The following is a 21,874-nucleotide window of genomic DNA, read 5'->3' as shown; positions in this document are numbered from 1 at the left end:
ATCCACAGCCATCTTTAGGCAATTTCAGCTGCCTCTGTGATCATCTTTATGGCCCTTCGCTTCCTCGCTCCTATGATGCCCAGCATGTTATAGGCCCTACAGAGGGACTGGCCAGAAAACCCTCTGCTCCCTACTTCGATGGGCTCACACCTCGCTCGCCACCCATTGGCACGGCACTGCTCCACCAACTCGGCATACTTGCCTCTCTTCATTGGCTTCCTCGATGCGGTCTTCCCAAGGGACAGTGAGTTCCAACAGGATGACCTGCTTTGAGGCTTCTGAGAGCAGCACCATGTCTGGCCTCAATGTTGTGACGGCAACAGTTACTTGGAACTTGAGTTGCTTACCCAGGTCAACCTTCAGCTCCCAGTCCTGTGCAGTTGAGAGCAGGCCATGGGAGGAGTTCCTGGAAGCTGCTGTTGGCCTCTGACCAGCTCTGATGAAAGCGATGGTTTTCTTCACTGGGCGGATGTGCTTGCAACGGTTAATTCCACTGCAGATGGTGTCGGCAATGACCTTAAGAACTTGGTCATGACGCCAACAGTAGCAGCCCTCACCCAGGGCTTTCGAGCAGCAGCTGAGAATGTACTCGACAGTCCCTCTCCTCTGGCACTGAGGGCATGCTAGTGACTCGACTTTCCCAAAGATGTGTAGAACATCATACACCCCCTAGATCAAACACTTGATGCGATGGGGCTCCGCTTTCCAGAGCTCGATCAATGTCACCTTTCGCTCCACTACTTGCTCCCATCATGTCCAGGCACCCTGCTGCCACATTCCAACCATCCGAGTGGCACGCTCCTCATCGACTGATGCTCGTACCTCCTCCTGGATCATGGCTCTCCTACCCTTCCCCTTCACCTTATCATAGCATGGTTTTGCGCTACTACCAAGGCCAGTCCTTTCATGTGTCACCGTGCCCACCAGTCTCCTTCAAGGTGGGCTCTTTTTCCTTGAAGTTCAGGGTTGGCACAGGAGGATTAATTATTATTTAAGGACTTGCTTTGGCCCAGATCTTGCTCCCTGCTTGCATCACTAAAGGTGTCTCTGAGGTAGCTGATTTGGAGGAGGTGAGCTGCCCACTGCCCCTGTGCCCCAGTGGCTATCGTCAAGGTAGTGAGTTTCTTGCAGAAGGTGTGGCGCAGCTCTGAGAGAGCGCCCCTCTTCTCCTCGCTCGCCTCCTTGTACTGTCGCCTCAAGGTCTTCAGCTCCTTCCTGAGCTGGAGGATCTTGCTCACTCTGTTGTTCATGGTGCATGGGGCCTTTGTTGCTTTATTTTCCTCCAGCCCGAATCTCTCTGCTGCTAGAGAAACAATGACGGTGGTCATTGATTGAAGGCGCCAGTCGGCTTCCCCCTTGGCTCGTGCTTCTAAGATGGTGTCAGTTTGACCTTACAGATTCGTACGTGTTCAAGATAAGGCAAACTCTGTGATGCGCGAAGGGATGCAGCTGCATCGTGGTGAGGCCGAACACAACGATAGCAGTGGCAGGAATCCAAAGCGACCGAGCACCCAGAGAACCTGACTTATATAACATGGGATGATGATGTCACAAATGCCGGCACGCTGCGCCAATGTTCGTCAACTTCCGGTAAAATTAGAACAGTTTTCACTAATTTCTGCTCCAAATTTAGATCGATATTGATCAAACTTGAACGACAAGACGTCTGAAAGGTCCCGGTTCTCACGACACCTCAACATGTCTGTGTGTACTGCCAGCGTGTTCAAATACTTTTAGCCAGAAAAATTCCCAAAATATTATTAATAATATTAATTTAAAAAATCGAAGCAATACATTTCATTCATAGAGCACTTTTCAGGGTACTCAAAGACACTCACAATAAGTTGAAATGATCATAGAAAGCAACATTAGTCAGACATTAAAAGCAAAAGGTGAATTCTGATCAGTGATTTCAACATGGACAGATCAGTTTAATCTGGGATGTGTTTGGGGAGAGAATTCCAGAGGGAGGGGTGGCTATGGAGAAGGCTGTCGCCCCAGGTCCGGTGCTTGGTCCTGAGTGGTGGAGACATGAGGTTGGTGTCAGGGGAGTGATGGTGGTTGGTTATGGAGGGCTTTACGATTGAGGAGAAGGACTTGAGGCTGGAAGATCTCTGAAGGATATTCCATAGTGATCACCAGGTGGTCAGAGATGTTAAGGTTGAGGCTGGAGAGTTGATGTGTGGTGAGGCCAGTGGAGCTGCCCAAATCCAGGATGTCACCACGGCTGTGTGTGGGGGGGGTTATGTCGTGGCTAAACAAAGCTCCAGACTTGGGGATGGAGGCTTGTTTAAGGTCATGGTTTAAAATACTCAGGCTGAAGCCTGTGAATTATCATGGTGAAACAGATTGAGGTTGAGGCCTGTGAAGACGGAAGCCTGGATCTTGTTCTAACCTTAAAATACTTGGAAAAAAAATCACTGGAACAGAAACAGAATCTGATGCATACAAGTTTTATTGCGTATTGGAAAAAAACCGACACATCAGCAAAACTCAGAGGAAGCTTCGTAAAACTGACTGTTTTCCTCCTTGGAGCTCCTGTCTTCACAGTCACGGCGAGGCGTTTGCTCCTTTGCATATCTCGCCTCTTTTTGTGTCAGAAAATAATCAGAAATGTGTTTTGAGCCACTCGTAGTCTGGATTCTTTGTTTAGCTGTCCTCTGATGTCGCTTCTTAGCCAGCCAATCACAGCCTTCATAGCCGAAACCCTCGTTGTCTCGAAGATGGCGTTCATTAATTGGTAGTTTTCTAGCAACAGTCGGTCTCCAAAAAAACAAAACCACTGAGTGTGCTGCCTGCTCAGTCAGGGCTCGTCTCTTACATGACCTCGGGAGATAGTTCTCTCTACTAGTCACACATGGCTCTGTCTGGTGCTTTATAAAGTCTTGTACTTTTCAAAGGTATTTTTAAGCGATAGTTTTATACAGTATATTATATTTGGTTTATCTCCCATGGATTTTAGTATAACATATTGTAGGTTTTCATGTGTCTAAATGGAACCATAACAGGTTACTAATTAAAGCACGACAATAAGAGCAGGGACGACAGGAGGGTGAGCCGAGAGTTTGAAGGAAAGGTGTTGCAGAGAATGAGCGGCAGGAAATGAAACAGTGGTTGTTGTTGTTTTCATGTCCTCCCCGCCCTTCAAGGCCAGGTTTATCAATTAATGCGAACCCTGCTTGGGGGGGGGGGCTGGTCCAATGAGAACCAGTGGTGGAGGGGTGGTGCCATGTGTCAGTGAAGCAGATGAAATGAGGAAATCTTTCATTGTTGAGCGAGCGAGTGTTGAACAAAGGCAGTTGAATGCAAGGTCGCTCTGAGATAGGTTTGGAGTGAGGAAGTGGGCGGAGGTTGGACAGATTCACCTGTTCATGACATGATGAGGAAGTTGGGGTATGACAAGACCACAGAGATGGAATGGAGTTTGGGGAAGTTGTAAGAAAACATACGGGCGAGGTCTGTGTGGATGACAACCTCTACAAAATATTCCAGCTTCTTTGAGAATGTCCGTGCAATCCGGGCGGAGGTGATTATTGAGATTATGAAGATCTGAGGTGGAGCACAACGGCGGTCCACTTGAAGAGCGCGAGTACAAAGCTAGCATTAGCTGGTGAACAAGAGGCGGGTGTCAGGGAAGGAGAAGCGATGTGCACCCCATGCACTGTCGCAGGCCGGGGGCTGGGTGACCTCGCTACCGTTCCTGGGACGCTGTCTGTTGGCTTTGGCTTGAACAGCGTGGATGGTCGTAGGTTCTTGTGCACAGTCCACTTCTCAGCTTTACGCCTCCAAGTGGTAGGTGTTTGAGCGGTGGTATGTCAACAAGCAGGTTGACGCCCTGTGCTGCAGCGTCACCCCCACCCACCCATGCTGTCATCATACTGGACGTACTACAGAGTACTTGTTGCGTTGCATGTAGGACAGAGTGAGTTGAACTTGTCAAGCTGCAATGAAACTCTTTATTCATCTTTAATCATCAACAACTGCTGCAACAACTCTGTTCTGTGAGGAGCAGAGCACACAAGCAGCAGCAGCCCCTCTGTGGACGACTATTATCATGTTTGGCTCTAGAAACAACTCTTCACTACTGCAAGAGGAGGAGATTCACCACAGTGAGGGAAATTAACACAGAACCAAATAACATGTACATGGAAAAACAAACATAGAAACAAACAATAACATGTACATGGAAAAACATAAACATAGAAATATCATGCAACATGTATTGGAAAACAATAAAATAGGTCCAGCAAAACTGGAACAGCAACTGATCACGCGGCCTCTTCCTGTCATAGTTATGGCAGCAAATGAGGGAGGAAAAGAGAGGGATGCAACCAGGAGGGAGCTGGGGAGTGTTCAAAGCAGGGGCTGGTGTATAAGGTCGATATTAAATCGTAGCGCTTCCAAGCAGGAGGCTTGTCATGAGGGTTTCGCTAACGGTCCGGTGTTTGGTCACCCGTTTGTGAAGCGTTTTATTTCTTTTTTGCCTGTATGTGTGTGTGTGTGTGTTCGGGGGGGGTGTCCACCGGTGAGTGTACAGGCATTGTCCCAATTAATTCTGGTGTATAAGGACAGTATTATATCGTAGCCACCAGAACCGGCATGAATCACACACGCACACGGAACAAGAAAGGTAACGTCGCCATGACGACCCCATTCACATTGTTCTAAATCAAAGGCGTAGAGGTATTTTCTTTAAAATGGTAATCGCTCCGATTTCCCCGAATTCCATTGGAACACACAGATCATGTTTCTCATAAAGTGATGGATTAAAAAGTTTGTTTTTATTTTCTTCAGCTCACAGGACAAACATCAAACATAAAAGTAACTAGTAGTAGTAACCAATCCTTCAAATTACAAAGTCATTTATTACTTTGCTCAATAATCATGTGATGATTGTTTCCAGAACCACAATTCTATATATGTACTAAAATTATGTTTTCATCATATTCATATTATCTTGTTGAGTCAGAGACGCACATTTTGGTTTAATTGGTCAGTCATTATTTCATTTAAAATTGTATCATTCTATGAAACTTTAATGAATTTGCTGGAAATTAACGTTGTTATTCTGACGTTTTGAACTGGGTAAAGGTAAGAAGCAGCAGCAGGAAGCAGCAGCTTCTGTTCTTCATGACACGTCCACGTCCTTCTGCTCTGTTCCAGGAAAACCCTTGAAAGCCCCAAACCTAAGTTCTGGTTGTCGGGAGTCGACCCGAGCGGTTCGGAACCGGACCCGTTTCCTTTGATCCAGCTTTGGGAGAACAGCTCCAGTAGAAAGGCACCGGGCCCTCACTGGGACCCATTCCCACTGGTCCCAAAACAAGCGTATGTTTAAAACACCAGAGATTTCCTTGAATAAACCGTTCAACATGGTGAACTGACCCAAAGCCACGAGGCCAGAACGCTGCCAGCTCCTTGAGGCCCTGAGCTCCTTGAGGCCCCGAGCTCCTTGAGGCCCCGAGCTCCTTGAGGCCCCGAGGGTTAGAAACAAAGTCGCAAACAGTTTGTTCTGTTTCAGTAGTGTTTCAGTAAGCAACACGCCTTCAAAGACATTTTAGAAGGGTCTTCAAAACTGTTAAGGTGAGGAACCGGAGGTCTGGCACCTGGACCTCAGGCTCCAGAACCTTCCAGAACCTACATGAGCAGTTTGAGACCATTCGTCCAAACCGGATGTTGAATTTTCCCGCCGATTGATTATCGATACGTTTGATGTGACGTTGTGAATTCTCGTCAGAAGGCGGCCATCTTGAAATGAAACATCTGTTAGCGCAGTGCATTGTGGGAGATGATTTGTAGTGTAGAAGGTGAGCGCTCCAACAGCACAGTCCACAATGTCACCGTGGCAACAAGGTCAACGGTTACTTAGCAACGGCCACAGCACAGGTCTACGGAGCCAAGATGGCCGACAGTGACGGCTTGGCCCTCCCTCCCTCCACCGTTTGACAGGAAGCTGCATCGTCCCTTTCTCTCACCCGTAAACTAATACATTTTAAATGATTTCCCCCAATCTTCAACCCTCCACCCATCCCTCCATCCCGCCACCCATCCATCCCTCCATCCATCCACCCATCCATCCCTCCATCCATCCACCCATCCCTCCCTTTGTAGCACAGTTAGTTTTCGCTGCACTCCGGTTCTGCAGCTACATGATGATGCGAGGTTCTGCCACTGAGTCCGTGATGGACTTGTGCGGCAGAACGTTGGCACCGTTGAGGTAGAGCTCATCGTTCACGATCACGTCTTCACCCAGAACCGTCACGTTCTCCATCCGGACCTGGAAGCACAGAACCAGCGGCAGAGACTTAGCACTCGCTGAACAGATCCCTCGGCTGGCGCCCTCGCCGGGTCCCCACCGGCCGCTGCTCGAACCTCCAGTGACGGTAGTGTTATCATTGTATTATTAGTCGTCATTACATTTACATTACATTTAGTCATTGATCAGAGGCTTTTATCCAAAGCCACTTACAATTATTCAAACACCGACGGACGCAGCCATCAGGAGCAATGAGGGGTTAAGTGTCTTGCTCAAGGACACTACAGCATGCTAGCAGGAGGAGCCTGGGATCCAACCAGCAACCTTTAGATGACTAGACCACCAGCTCTACCTCCTGAGCTACCATCCCCAGTACCATCTGTGTACTCGGTACCGATCCGTACTCACCCACTGGCCGACCGAGGAGTTCCAACCCACGATGCAGCTCTCCAGCCAGGAGTGGGATCGAACCCGGGCCCCCTTCAGCACCGTGCAGCGCTTGATCCGCACGCCGTCTTCCACCACCACGCCCGGCCCCAGCGTCACGTTGGGGCCGATGGTGCAGTTCTCCCCGATACGGGCGGAGGGATCCTGCAGCGGGAGACCCGTCAGAACCAGAGCAGAACCCCGTTGGTACCCGGTCAGAACAAAGCCCTCGAGCAGCGACTCTTGCGTCACTAGTTCTGAATCCAGCGACTCCACCCCCAAGCTAACATGCTAGCATGCTAACCGCTAACATGCTAACTGCTAACGGACTCGAAGCCTCACATCAGCAGCCATCTTGAAATATGTGAACATTTTTCATTGTATGTTTTAGTCCCTAGTAACAGGGTTGCTAGGGAACTCACCACCAGAACGTTTCCAAGGAAACCACTTCCTGTCAGCAGCCGCTCTGGAGCTTGTTGCCGTAGTGACTGTAGGTACATACACATCCCTGTCAGGAAGTCTTTAGGCTGACCGATGTCCATCCAGAAGCCTGGAGAGAGACAGACAGGCGGAGAGACAGATAGGCGAGGAGACAGATAGGCGAGGAGACAAGCGGAGAGAAAGACAGGCGCAGAGATACAGGCGGAGGGACAGACAGGTGGAGGGACAGACAGGTGGAGGGACAGAGATGTTCGAGGGAAAGGCGGAGAGAGAGAGAGACAGGCAGAGAGACAAGCAGAGAGACAGGCGAGGAAACAGGTGGAGAGAGACAGCTGGAGAGGGAGAAAGGCAGAGACGAACAAGCGAGTAGACAGACAGGCAAGGAAACAAATGGTGGAGAGACAGAAAGATGAGGAGATAAGTGGAGAGACAGACAGGTGCAAAGAGAGACAGGTGGAGAGAAACAGGCAACGTCAGTGTAAATCTCCACAGCCTGCACCAGCCACGGACAATATGAATAATAATAATAATACTATTAATATTATTATGAATAATACTCATATTAATAATAACAATAACAACAATAATAATATGTTAATGTTACTTTATAAATATAATAAATACATGTTTGTTTAAATTAGTACTTCATTGTATTTCTTCTGTTAATAATCTACAATTGTAAAATGCACTTGAATAGATGACTTGTCTATATTGTAACGCAAACAACATGAATGAAGGTTGCTAAAGGTTGCTGGTTGGATCCCAGGCTCCTCCTGCTAGCATGCTGTAGTGTCCTTGAGCAAGACACTTAACCCCTCATTGCTCCTGATGGCTGCGTCCGTCGCTGTTTGAATAATTGTAAGTGGCTTTGGATAAAAGCGTCTGCTAAATGCATTTTAATGTAATGTAATGTAATGTAATGAATGAACTTTAACATTCATTTGGAATTAGAATTATTGTGGAAGAACTTGTCAGTACTGAACACGTTGTGTCTTTTCATTGAAACCTGTGACGTGTATGTGTAGGAAACTGTTTATAGATTAAGTTTCACTAAAACAACCATTTCTTTTTGATTTAAAACCAAACCTTGTCATTGTTGTTACTTACCTTGTTGTGTGTAAGTACATGTGGAGTCTCAGTGACGGAGGTGACGTTGTGTCTCGTGTGTGTCAATGATGACGTATTTAAGAAGGTTTACGTCTTAACGGAGATTTACCGTCGTAGTGGAATTGATGTCATTTTAGTGGTGACTTATTTTCTTGAATCATATTTTCAATAAGATACGCTTCCATAAAATACCAAAAACGTGATTAACGGTATTTCTGTGGGTAATTACCATTGCACGGCTTCTATTTTTCCGACGCCTCGCTGGATCTTGAACGCATCAGTCAGTCGTACTTTAGAGTGTATTCAACTCGATGTGGTCACGAGTTCCTTTTCGTATTTTTTTCATGATTCCAGTAAAGTAATGGAACCAAAGAGATAAAATATTAATCTAACAGATCAACAGATATCTACCTGGTAACAAAGTACATAAATACACACGTAAACATTTAGTTTGTAATCTCTAACCACTACAGAGTGACAGAGTCTACACCGCACACTGGACACGGTCCAACGTACATTCTGAACCCGAACCTGAACATTTATCATAAATAATATGATGTCATAAAGCGTCTTACTGTAAATGTCATTTATAGTCAATAATATGATGTCATTAAGCAATGTACTGTAAATATAATTTATAGTAAATAATATGACGTCACAAAGCGTCTCACTGTAAATCTCATTTGTAGTAAATAATATGATGATGTCATTAAGCGTCTTACTGTAAATATAATTTATAGTAAATAATAAGATGATGTCATTAAGCGTCTTACTGTAAATATAGTTTATAGTAAATAATATGATGATGTCATTAAGCGTCTTACTGTAAATATAATTTATAGTAAATAATAAGATGATGTCATTAAGCGTCTTACTGTAAATATAATTTATAGTAGATAATAAGATGATGTCATTAAGCGTCTTACTGTATATATCATTATAGTAAATAATATGATGACATCATAAAGCATCTTACTGTATATATCATTATAGTAAATTATATAATGACATCATAAAGCATCTTACTGTATATATTATTATAGTAAATTATATAATGACATCATAAAGCCTCTCACCTTAAATCTCATTGACAGTAAATAATATGACATCCTAAAGCATCTTACTGTATATATCATTATAGTAAATAATATAATGACATCCTAAAGCATCTTACTGTATATATCATTATAGTAAATAATATGACGAGATCATAAAGCGTCTCACCGTAAATCTCATTGACAGTAAATAATATATGACATCATAAAGCGTCTCACCGTAAATCTCATTGACAGTAAATAATATAATGACATCATAAAGCGTCTCACTGTAAATCTCATCTCCTTCATTTTGTTTATGAATAGTGGCGTGTCAGTCAAGCAGGAGCAGCTGAATATTTCGGGTCATATTTTTGGCTAATATCTGCTCCGTATGTGAATAGATTTGGATGAAACTTCAATCACAAGATGTTTGTGACATACCGGCTTAAACGACACCTCAACCGTGTCGGTAGCTTCCGTCATTGTTGTGTTGCAGATAGTTTTAGATTTCAGAGTTCAGAGAGGCTGGAGCCCTCAGCAGCAACACACGGTGCAGCTTGGTCGTGTCACGTAGGAATTACCGTTTTTCCCAGTTCTCTGAAACGCAGCATGAGTTACAATTTTCTGAGTTTACTTTGAACGCAGCATGGGCTCCTCGGTCTGTTGTGTATCATTTGTAAGAAATGGTGAATTTGAAAAATCTCTGAATGCAATTTGTACCTGAATCTAACCCTGAATCACTTCCTCCTGTTGCTTCTAAACGCGCCCTAGTGCCACTGAGAAGAGGAAGTGACATCATCACCTCCGCCACCAGAGACTCCGCCCACAATCAGCAGCCCGTCATTAAAACCTGTTTTACAATGTTTTACAATGTTTTACGTCTGCTCCCTCCTTATGTACTGCACTGAGTACTATGTAGTACTACTGACCCTGCAGCTCCATGGCGTACAGCTGACCCTGCTCCGCCATCACAGGGAAGATCTCCTTCTCTATGGAGGTCGGACGTAGCTGCAGGACGACAACAACAACGACTTTATATACACACACCCACACACACACACACCCTTGATGTTGGATAAATAAAGGGAACAGTAGCAGTGTTTAAATATTGTAGTACTGCAGTAGCAGTGTTTAAATATGGCAGTACAACAGTAGTAGCAGTGTAGGACACAGTACCTGGATGCGGTCCAGCACGCTGGGGCTCAACACGTACATCCCGGCGTTGATCTTGTTGGAAACGAACACTTGAGGTTTTTCTACGAAGCGGTGGATCCTGCCGTCCTCCGCCCGGAACACCACCACACCGTACTTAGACGGCTCCTCCACCCGGGTCACCTGGCAGCGTCGACACCATCAATGTAACTTCAATAGGATGATCAAATCCATTTACACATCATCAAATATATTTAAATACAAGGAAAGGTCGCATGTCAGCAGCCCTCACCACGATGGTTCCCTGGTTGCCGTGGTGACGGTGGAACAGCAGCATTTCTTGGAAGGGGAAGTCGCAGATCACGTCCGAGTTCAGCACGAAGAACGGTTCCGTGTCGTCCGACAGGAAGTCCCTGGCCAGGGCCAGCGGTCCGGCTGGGGGAGGGGCAGGGTTTAGAGGACCCCGTACTGGACCACCTACTAGACACTCTACTGGAAACCTCTGCTGGTCCCCTACTGGACCCCTACTAGACCCTCTACTGGACCCTCTACTGGACCCCTACTAGACCCTCTACTGGACCCTCTACTGGACCCCTACTAGACCCCTACTAGACCCCCTGCTGGTCCCCTACTAGACCCTCTACTGGAAACCCCTGCTGGTCCCCTACTGGTCCCCTATTAGACCCCTACTGGACCCCTACTGGACCCCTACTAGACCCTCTACTGTACCCCTGCTGGTCCCCTTCTAGACCCCTACTGGACCCTGTGAAGGTCCCCTACTGGCCCCCCTGCTAGTCCCGTGCTGGACCCCGTGCTGGAGCCCGTGCTGGTCCCCTACCCTTTGCACAGACAGGAACAGGAAGTGAGGCCCTAGCAGAGTTGGACTCACCGGTTCCGAGCGGCTCCTTCTCATGAGACAGAGAAATCCGAATCCCTAGCTGAGAAAAAACACCACAATAACAACAAGTAAGTCGGCTGTAACCATGGTAACCAACATAACCTGGAGCTCCAGTTCTAAACATCGAGATTGATCTGGTTAACCAGTGCAATGGTACTAGTTAGTAGTGGTACTAGTACTAGTTAGAAGTAGTGCCAGTCAGTGTACTGGTTAGTACTAGTAGTAGTTAGCATAATGGTTAGTAGAGTAATACTAGTTAGTAGTATTTGGTAGGGTTGGGCCAGTGTAAATATTTTCAAAGCGGTTTGATATGAAGCCAAACAGCGAACCGGTATTCCCAGGTCCTAGGTGTGACGCCAGGCGTGTGTTGCTGCAAGGCAACATACATGATAACATGTATGTTGTATGTATGATGACATGTATGATAACAAGTATGTTGTATGTATAATAACCTGTATGGTTGGTGCTGGTATGGTGTCTGTTTGTTAACACGTACTGTATGTTGTGCATATGATAACATGTATGTTGTGTGTATGATAACATGCATGTTGTGCATATGATAACATGCATGTTGTGCATATGATAACATGTATGTTGTATGACTGATAACATGTATGTTGTATGTATAATAACCTGTATGGTTGTTGGTTAACATGTATGTTGTGCATATGATAACATGTATGTTGTGTGTATGATAACATGTATGTTGTATGAATGATAACATGTATGGTTTGTGTAGGTATGGTGTATGTATGATAGCATGTATGTTGTATGTATGATAACATGTTGTATTTATGATAAAATGTATGATAACAAGTATGGTTGGTGCAGGTATGCTGTATGTATCATAACATGCATGTTGTGCGCATAATAACATGCATTTTGTGTGTATGATAACATGTATGTTGTGGGTACGATAACATGTATGTTGTGTGTACGATAACATGTATGGTTTGTGCAGGTATGGTGTAAGTTTGATAACATGTATGTTGTGTGTATGATAACATGTATATTGTGCGTATGATAACATGTATGTTGTGCGTATGATAACATGTATGTTGTGCGTATGATAACATGTATGTTGTGTTTATGATAACATGCATGTTGTATGTAAAATAACCTGTATGGTTGTGCTGGTATGGTGTATGTATGATAACATGTATGTTGTGCGTATGATGACATGTATCTTGTGCGTATGATGACATGTATGTTGTGTGTATGATAACATGTATGCTGTATGTATAATAACCTGTATGGTTTGTGCAGGTATGTTGTATGTATGATTGTATGTATGATGACATGTATGTTGTATGTATGATGACATGTATGTTGTGTTTATGATAACATGTATGTTGTCTGTATAATAACCTGTATGGTTTGTGCAGGTATGTTGTATGTATGATAACATGTATGCTGTCTGTATAATAACCTGTATGGTTTGTGCAGGTATGTTGTATGTATGATAACAGGTGTGTTGTGCGTATGATGACATGTATGTTGTCTGTATGATGACATGTATGTTGTGCATATGATGACATGTATGTTGTATGTACAATAACCTGTATGGTTTGTGCAGGTATGTTGTCTGTATGATAACATGTATGTTGTCTGTATGATAACATGTACAGTGGGGCAAAAAAGTATTTAGTCAGCTGTCAATTGTGCAAGTTCTTCCACTTAAAAAGATGAGAGAGGCCTGTAATTTTCATCATAGGTTCACTTTGACTATGAGACAGAATGGGGGGAAAGAATCCAGGAAATCACATTGTAGGATTTTTAATGAATTAATTGGTAAATTCCTCGGTAAAATAAGTATTTGGTCACCTACAAACAAGCACGATTTCTGGCTTTCACAGACCTGTAACTTTTTCTTTAAGAGGCTCCTCTGTCCTCCACTCTTTACCTGTATTAATGGCACCTGTTTGAACTCGTTATCAGTATAAAAGACACCTGTCCACAACCTCAAACAGTCACACTCCATACTCCACTATGGCCAAGACCAAAGAGCTGTCAAAGGACACCAGAAACAAAATTGTAGACCTGCACCAGGCTAGGAAGACTGAATCTGCAATAGGTAAGCAGCTTGTTGTGAAGAAATCAACTGTGGGAGCAATTATTTGAAAATGGAAGACATACAAGACCACTGATAATCTCCCTCGATCTGGGGCTCCAAGCAAGATCTCACCCCGTGGGGTCAAAATGATCACAAGAACCATGAGCAAACATCCCAGAACCACACGGGGGGACCTAGTGAATGACCTGCAGAGAGCTGGGACCAAAGTAACAAAGGCTACCATCAGTAACACACTACGCCGCCAGGGACTCAAATCCTGCAGTGCCAGACGTGCCCCCCTGCTTAAGCCAGTACATGTCCAGGCCCGTCTGAAGTTTGCTAGAGAGCATTTGGATGATCCAGAAGAGGATTGGGAGAATGTCATATGGTCAGATGAAACCAAAATAGAACTTTTTGGTAAAAACTCAACTTGTCGTGTTTGGAGGAGAAAGAAAGCTGAGTTGCATCCAAAGAACTCCATACCTACTGTGAAGCATGGGGGTGGAAACATCATGCTTTGGGGCTGTTTTTCTGCAAAGGGACCAGGACGACTGATCCGTGTAAAGGAAAGAATGAATGGGGCCATGTATCGTGAGATTTTGAGTGAAAACCTCCTTCCATCAGCAAGGGCATTGAAGATTAAATGTGGCTGGGTCTTTCAGCATGACAATGATCCCAAACACACCGCCCGGGCAACGAAGGAGTGGCTTCGTAAAACAAGCATTTCAAGGTCCTAGAGTGGCCTAGCCATTCTCCAGATCTCAACCCCATAGAAAATCTTTGGAGGGAGTTGAAAGTCCGTGTTGCCCAGCGACAGCCCCAAAACATCACTGCTCCAGAGGAGATCTGCATGGAGGAATGGGCCAAAATACCAGCAACAGTGTGTGAAAACCTTGTGAAGACTTACAGAAAACGTTTGACCTCTGTCATTGCAAACAAAGGGTATATAACAAAGTATTGAGATGAACTTTTCTTATTGACCAAATACTTATTTTCCACAATAATTTGCAAATAAAGTCTTTAAAAATCAGACAATGTGATTTCCTGGATTCTTTCCCCCCATTCTGTCTCTCATAGTCGACGTGAACCTATGATGAAAATTACAGGCCTCTCTCATCTTTTTAAGTGGGAGAACTTGCACAATTGTTGGCTGACTAAATACTTTTTTGCCCCACTGTATGTTGTATGGATGACATGTCTGTTGTGTCTGTATGATAACATGTATGTAGTTAGTAGTAGTACTAGTTGGTGCGATAGTACTAGTTAGTATACTCACTCTCTGCTCCTGTGCTTTCATCTCCTTCTCCAGGAGATCAGACATGTAGCTCACTGCCAGGATCACATGGTCCACACCAGCCTACACAACCACATACACACTTTACATTACATTGATCAGACGCTTTTATCCAAAGCCACTTACAATTGTTCAAACAGCAACGGACGCAGCCATCAGGAGCAATGAGGGGTTAAGTGTCTTGCTCAAGGACACTACAGCATGCTAGCAGGAGGAGCCTGGGATCCAACCAGCAACCTTTAGATGACTAGACCACCAGCTCTACCTCCTGAGATACCATCCCCACTTTAAGCTTCACTAGCGCCTCCACCTGGTGTAGCAGGATGGACTTGGTCCCTCCCTCCTTACCTTCACTAGCGCCTCCACCTGGTGGAGCAGGATGGGCTTGTTGCAGAAGTCCACCAGCGGTTTGGGTACACTCAGTGTGAGGGGGCGGAGCCGGGTCCCGTACCCGCCTACCAGGATCACAGCCTTCATGGTTCAGCTGCACGGAGCAGAGGATCATGGGAGTTACGGACGGAGCAGAGGATCATGGGAGTTACGGACGGAGCAAAGGATCATGGGAGTTATGGACGGAGCAGAGGATCATGGGAGTTACGGACGGAGCATCTTGTTGTTATTTAAGAATCATTAATAACATTAGTCCCACGTTGTGATGAAGTAACTCAGTACATTTCAGGGACTGAATCAGTGATCACACCTCATCATACACCCAGTTAGTACTTTTAATACACTATGTACTTTTACTGTGGTACTTTCACTTACTACTACTACTACAGTGATGTGGCTATTTCTGATTTTACTGTAGAAGAAGTTCTTGTAGTAACACTTTTTTTACTGCAGTTCTTTTAGTACTTTTTACTGTAGTAGAAGTTCTTGAAGTACTTTTTTTTTGTACTGCAGTAGAACTTCTTGTTGTACTTTTCACTGCAGTAGAAGTTCTTGTAGTACTTGTTCCACCCTCTGACAGGTTGCTCTGCATTCCAGTCCTGGAGCATCTCCAAATGGAACGATGCTCTGTACAACAAGGCTTGTCCTCAAATACTACAACTTTAAAAAATAGAATCATTCTACAGATGAACTAAACGAAAACACTACGTCACCATTAAAAAATAGTAAGTTAACACGAAAACCAGTAAAATAACATTAAAACATTAAATGAACATTAAAACATTTAAACATTAGATGAACATTAAAACATTTAAACATTAGATGAACATTAAAACATGAAATAAACACTTAAACACTTAAACATTTAAACATCGTTCCTTCCTGGTGAACGGAGGCCGCTGTACGTCATCAGGTTCCTTTCATAGAGAACGTTTGAATCATAAATCAGATGAAAACTTCCTGTCGTCGTTCACCAAACTCACAGGGGCTTCCGGCTTGTGGACCTGCACCTCCCGGGTTGGATCCCGGGTGGCTTCCGGGTTCGGGTTCGGGTTCGGGTCCGGGTCCGGGTTCGGGTTCGGGTTCGGTTTGGATCCCGGGTGGCTTCCGGGTCCGGGTCCGGGTCCGGGTTCGGGTTCGGGTCCGGGTTCGGGTTCGGGTTCGGGTTCGGTTTGGATCCCGGGTGGCTTCCGGGTTCGGGTTCGGGTTCGGGTTCGGTTTGGATCCCGGGTGGTTCGGTCTGATTCCGGCTCGCGGACCTGAACCTCTCGGGTGACGCGTATCTTCCACTTCCTGTTTGGACGCGGTGACAGCTGCACACGTGACCCACAATGCACCGCGGCCGCCGGCAGGCTGGCCCACCGCGCGGGGGGGAGCGGACACGCCGGGGGCCACGAGCCGTGGATTCAGCCGTGGCAACAGCGGACTCCCCCTCCAAAGAGAAGATAATGGTACAGCCCAAACTCTGACCCCGCCTCTCCCCCCGCTCCTGACCAATCAGAGAACAACTACGTGGCGCTAGTGACAGGTACGGTAGCCCAGAAGCAGATTGATCAAACAGAAAAAAGCGATTACATATTAGTGTACGCTTTTATCACTAATTACATAAATTATAACTAGATATCAATGTGTACATACAACCCATTAATATCACAGTTATTACCAAAAATTCTGCATCAACACAACGTACTACTGTTCCTATTACAGAACATGATCACAACTTATGAAACAATATAAATAATATTGATATAAAAACGAATACTGATCCATCTGAAGTAAGTAACAGAGTAGTTATGGAAGCCTGTAGAGGATTATACTAAAAATGAAAAGTGATTCCACAAAAGCATCATTTTCTACATGAGTAAAACTTAAATCAAAATGCTACAATTAAGTTAGTATTCAATTTCCAGCAGCACATCAAAATGAAAATGCTGTTTGATGCTGCAGTACAGTGGAGGGTATCCAAATGCTCATTCAAATTTGCAAAACAAAATGCAATATAAACAGTGCAACCCCGTTTTCCAGTGATGCAGGCCACAACTAAAAGTAAAATGCAATTTGCCAACAGCTTGAAAATTCCAATGAAAACATAATTTGACATTATTTCATATACTGGCTTCCATAAGTAGCAGTATCGATTTATTTGTCTTTGAAATGCAGGGGAGTAAAATCCGAGAAATGGAATATACTTAATTACGGAAACTTCCTTGAACCCCTATAAATCCCAAAAGAAGACACTCAGCACATTTTCTTTTTTTTTTTTAAATAAATGTTTTATAGCTCACATTCAAAGTTGTCATAAAGATGTCATGTTATAATATTTAAAAAAATATCCATCCATGCAACAAAAATAAACAAGAAACAGATACTTTGGGGTGATAATTCTATAATACTTTATATATAAGAGGTTGCTCTGACATCACCACGGAGGTGACCAATCACGTGGCGGTGTGTCGCAACCAACGGGACCCTTCGTAGGAGGAACGCGCCGCGGCTGGGAGCAGACTACGTACTGGTCACTACCACCAGGTCCGTCTACTCACTGGGAACTTCCACTGGTTTCACGCCCCCTTCAGACTGTACATAATCTGATGTGTGTGTGTGTGTGTGTGTGTGTGTGTGTGGACATCCATCACAACATTAAAGATCCATTTCATATAATATCTAGTTATGAAACGAGTGGCACACGGGACACAGCTGATGAGGTTTCACTACTTCAACTCAAACAGCACTGAAGACGAGCTACCGCCTGTCGCCACTGGGGGGCAACAATGTGGAACCCAAACAGGAAGTGAAGGGGGAGGTGGAAAAGTACCGGGACCAAATACTGTAGTATGCAAACACAACACACTATGCTGGCGAGCATATCCGACAATGCACTGTGAGGGTCATCATGACAACACGCTTGGAGGAAGTGGATGTGATGATATGATGCAGTATGTCATGTGTGTAGCATGTCTGACACACACACACACACACACACACACACACACACACACACACAGTGTATGAACGTGCGCATGAACGTAGAACGTCATTTTGGATGCTCATGTTTAAGCGTACTTCCTAAGTAGGGGGCCACAATACTTCCTGGGTACTTACTAGGTAGGGAGAGAGGATACTTCCTAGGTAGGGTTGACAATACCTAGGGAGCGAGGAAACTTCCTAGGTAGGGAGCAAGTATCCTTGCTAATGAGACAGATTCACCTTTAATCAAAGGTGCAGCATGGGCTGATGGTAAAACACATTAAACAGCAGGGTAGACAGTGTGTACTGTGTTAGTACTGTAGCACTATGTAGTACTGTGGTACTGTGTTAGTGCTGTAGCACTATGTAGTACTGTGGTACTGTGTAGTACTGTGGGTACTGTGTAAGTACTGTTGCATTATGGTACTGTGTTAGTACTGTAACACTATGGTGGTACTGTGTTAGTACTATGGCAGAACCTGTGGTACACTGTTTGTACTGTGGCATTGAACTGCCTGGTTGGATGCTATACTCAACCTGTCCACAGGGGGCAGTGTAACCTCCAGTCTGAGGTCTGACAGCTTGTCAGTGACAGGATGTACTACAGCACTACCACTGTACTACAGTACTACTACATGCTCAATGTGTCCGTATCAGGTGTTAGGTGGGGTTAAAAAACACAGGGGGCTGGCAGGGCAGCTCTCTCTTTTGTCACCGTACATGTTGCAAACACATGTACGGCGACAAACTAGAGAGCTGCCCCAGGTGGCCGTACTCCCCCAGTGGCTCCCCCAGTGGCTCCCCCAGTGGCTCCCCCAGTGGCTCCCCCAGGTCTGAAGTACACCAGTGGTGGTCACCGGTGGGGGGGAGGGGGGGGGTCTCCTGACAGAAATTACAGTTTTTCGAGTTTCCACAAACGCAGCAATCGCTTCCTGCTTGGAGCACTGCAGAGAGCCGTGTCCATGTCTTCTAACCCAACAACAGAGAAGGACTCCACCAGTTCATCGACGGCAGATGGCGTCGTTCTCTGGGACGGATTCAAAAATGTAAATAAAAAAAATGTAAACGGGTTGCTGCCGCCCCCCCCCCAAAAAAAACCCTCTTAGGATCTAGACGATTCAGTCGCCCAAATTGATGTGAAAAAAGTGATGTTCGCCGAAAAGCAAGTTGTTTGCATCCCTGAAAAGTAAAAATGGGTTCTCAGACACCGTTGGATATGGATTAAATATTATCAACACTTTGTTTGGAAAAATGTTTTTCTACGTTGGGGACAACTGACAGAACTTTATTAACTTTTCTTACTGTCCACCAGGTGGCAGCAGAGCAGCACTGCTGTTCCCTGGCAACCATACAAGGGCGTGGACGTCCAGTAGTGATGCATTGTGGGATATTGTGCCTGAACTGGAGGGGAGACGCATCCGGACGGTTCCTCCATCCCATAACCTACAGTTACCTACTTTCCCCTAAGCCAATCAGAATCTCACTTCCTGTCTGTGGGGGCACAGGAAGTAGACCGTCCTCCCTGTTGGTCTATTTGTGTGTCCTGGAGATGCTTCTCAACCTGTGGTCCGTGGCCGCAAGGAGAACGCAGAGGGGTCAGAGTGACTGTGTGTGCGCCACGGACGGACAGGCGGGACATTACAGTTCCCGCCGTCGGCCATCTTGGCCCCGCATTCCTTGTTGTGAGTGTTGTCCGCGTTACCATGGTGACGATAAAGAGGATAAGGTTCCATATGTACAGACTCTCGTTGGTGGACGGACGACAACAGGAAGTAAACTGGAAGTAAGTAACTGGGACGATAGGCTGTGTGTGCGTGCACTACAGCAGGGTGTCCTCCTGCAGGTCCTCCAGGATGTGGACCAGGCTCTCCAGGCCAAACACGTAACCTCGGTCCGGCCCGTCGTGCACCGCTGTGTCACCACGGAAACCCTTGAAGGTGGAGTGGGCGAAGTCGATCATGCGAACGTCCACCAGGGGGGCCCCCGCGCATGGTGGGGCTGCGTGAGGAGGGGCAGACTGTTTGCTGGGGGCTGGTGGGTGAGGAAGGGAGGGCGTCAATCCAGTTAGAACCGCCCCTCCCTGAGCTGGGCCGGGGTCTGGTTCTACTCCACGCTGCTCAACCCCTGGCTCTGTGGGAGGCTTGGACCGGGGACCGCAGTGCAGCACCGGGGAGTCCTGGAGACCCCTCTCTGGGGGGGCCTGGGAATTCTTGTCTGGTGGGGCCTGAGGAGTCCGGTCCAAGGAGGCCTGGGGTATCCGGTCCTGCTGGGCGAGGGCCGCTGCTGGGTGGTCTGGGTCCTGCAGGAAGGTCAACACAACACATCAACCTGATCCAGTTCTAGTGTTTCAGTGTCTGGCCTCGGCTAGGTGAGAGCTGAGCTAAGTGTGGATTTAAGCTTTTCTACAGAAGTAGCATCATAACACAGGTCAGCTGGTTCTCACAGAACGTGTGATGGGGGTGTCATCAGCATAACAATGGAAGCTAGAGCCATATTTGCACCTCCTAATGATAACATGTATACACATGCATACCCGTCCTCGTCTTCCTCACCTTGCCCTCGTAGATGATGAGAAGCGAGGAGGAGTAGAAGCGGTAGGATGCCTGGCTCTCTAGCACCCCCTTCAGGCTGCGCAGCTTGCTGAGGATGGGTGCGAACAGGTCCCGTCGCAGGGCGTGGCCGTTGTGCATGTACTGCCGCAGCGCCTGGCGGAAGCCGTCGATGGACAGGCTGCGGCCGTAGTACTTGTTCCTGCAGAGGTAGTGTCCCGTGTCCATCTGGTACACCTGTACACGCAGTACACTCTCAGCTCTACAGCAGAAATACACTCCTCACACTCGTTTGTATTGTAGGAAACTGTGTTCACGCCACGTCTTAAACTTCGAGTATCAGCAGATACAAAATACTATCCGCTGCACAGAAGTATTAGTAGTGCTAGTAATACTATGAGCAGAATTACCTGCATGCCACAGACCCGGACCCCCAGCGTGGCCGACGTGCTCTGCTGGCACTTCTTCATCTGCCTGGCGGCCTTCTCCTCGGAGGCGTCGTCGCCATGCTGCCTGGTTCCCATCTTCAGGTCCAGGATGCAGGGGTAAGAGAAGTGGTGGACCACGTTCTCCAGCAGCAGGAACTCTGAGGAGCCGGCTGAGGAAGCAGCCCAGTACAGGCAGTAGAGCAGCCAGAGCTCTCAGTCAGAGAGCTCCGGACATCAGCAACAACACTGTTGAGGTCATACTAGATATATATATATATATATATATATATATATATATATATATATATATATATATATATATATATATGTATAAACTAGTCGTACTAGTTATAAAACTAGTCATACTAGTTATAAACTAGCCATACTAGTTACATTACATTACATTAAGTCATTGATCAGACACTTTTATCCAAAGCCACTTACAATTGTTCAAACACTGACGGACGCAGCCATCAGGAGCAATGAGGGGTTAAGTGTCTTGCTCAAGGACACTACAGCATGCTAGCAGGAGGAGCCTGGGATCCAACCAGCAACCTTTAGATGACTACACCACCAGCTCTACCTCCTGAGCTACCATCCCCGTATGGGGATGACTAGTTATAAGTTATAGTATGACTAGTTATAAACTAGTCATACTAGTCATTAATCCTTCTCAGTGCATTATTTATTCAGTAAGTAGTGTCTAATAATCAGGATACTGGTTATAAACTAGTCACACTAGTTATAAACTAGTCATACTTGTTAAAAACTAGTCATACTAGTTATAAATCCTTCTCAGCTTCTTGTTTTATTCCCTAAGTGGTGTGTCATTATCAGGATACTAGTTATAAACTAGTCACACTAGTTATAAACTAGTCA

At 45.8% G+C, this 21,874-nt stretch overlaps 2 protein-coding genes across 4 annotated transcripts in view; both read right to left on the bottom strand.

The window, feature by feature from the left end:
- Nucleotides 1-6,111: 6,111 nt before the first annotated feature.
- Nucleotides 6,112-16,335, bottom strand: gmppb (GDP-mannose pyrophosphorylase B). 2 transcript variants are annotated; one of them, XM_080000664.1, is made up of 10 exons: nt 16,035-16,335; nt 15,010-15,145; nt 14,644-14,724; nt 11,306-11,354; nt 10,709-10,851; nt 10,441-10,599; nt 10,194-10,272; nt 7,102-7,229; nt 6,662-6,844; nt 6,112-6,274 (listed from the first exon to the last, which is right to left on the bottom strand). In XM_080000664.1, exons 2-10 carry the CDS (start codon nt 15,136-15,138, stop codon nt 6,143-6,145), a joined length of 1,083 nt encoding a protein of 360 aa, XP_079856790.1. In that variant the 5' UTR covers nt 15,139-15,145; nt 16,035-16,335; the 3' UTR covers nt 6,112-6,142. The 2 variants fall into 2 exon arrangements, with proteins under 2 accessions (XP_079856790.1, XP_079856791.1); XM_080000665.1 differs by lacking the exon at nt 16,035-16,335 and adding an exon at nt 15,547-15,583.
- Nucleotides 16,336-17,316: 981 nt separating this feature from the next.
- ip6k1 (inositol hexakisphosphate kinase 1) overlaps nt 17,317-21,874 on the bottom strand; it is a 34,025-nt gene continuing 29,467 nt past the window's right edge. For both annotated transcript variants that reach the window (XM_080000656.1, XM_080000657.1), the window contains 3 exons: nt 20,978-21,153; nt 20,571-20,804; nt 17,317-20,317 (listed from right to left, as the gene is read on the bottom strand). In XM_080000656.1, coding sequence (XP_079856782.1) covers nt 19,838-20,317; nt 20,571-20,804; nt 20,978-21,153 — 890 coding nt within the window. In that variant the 3' untranslated portion in view covers nt 17,317-19,837. The remainder of the gene's footprint in view (nt 20,318-20,570; nt 20,805-20,977; nt 21,154-21,874) is intronic.

The sequence above is a fragment of the Zeus faber genome (genome assembly GCF_960531495.2).
Source record: "Zeus faber genome assembly, chromosome: 5".
In the NCBI taxonomy this organism is placed as follows: Eukaryota; Metazoa; Chordata; class Actinopteri; order Zeiformes; family Zeidae; genus Zeus; species Zeus faber.
The sequence above is the reverse complement of the archived record's forward strand: the minus strand, read 5'-3'. Positions and strand labels throughout refer to the sequence as shown.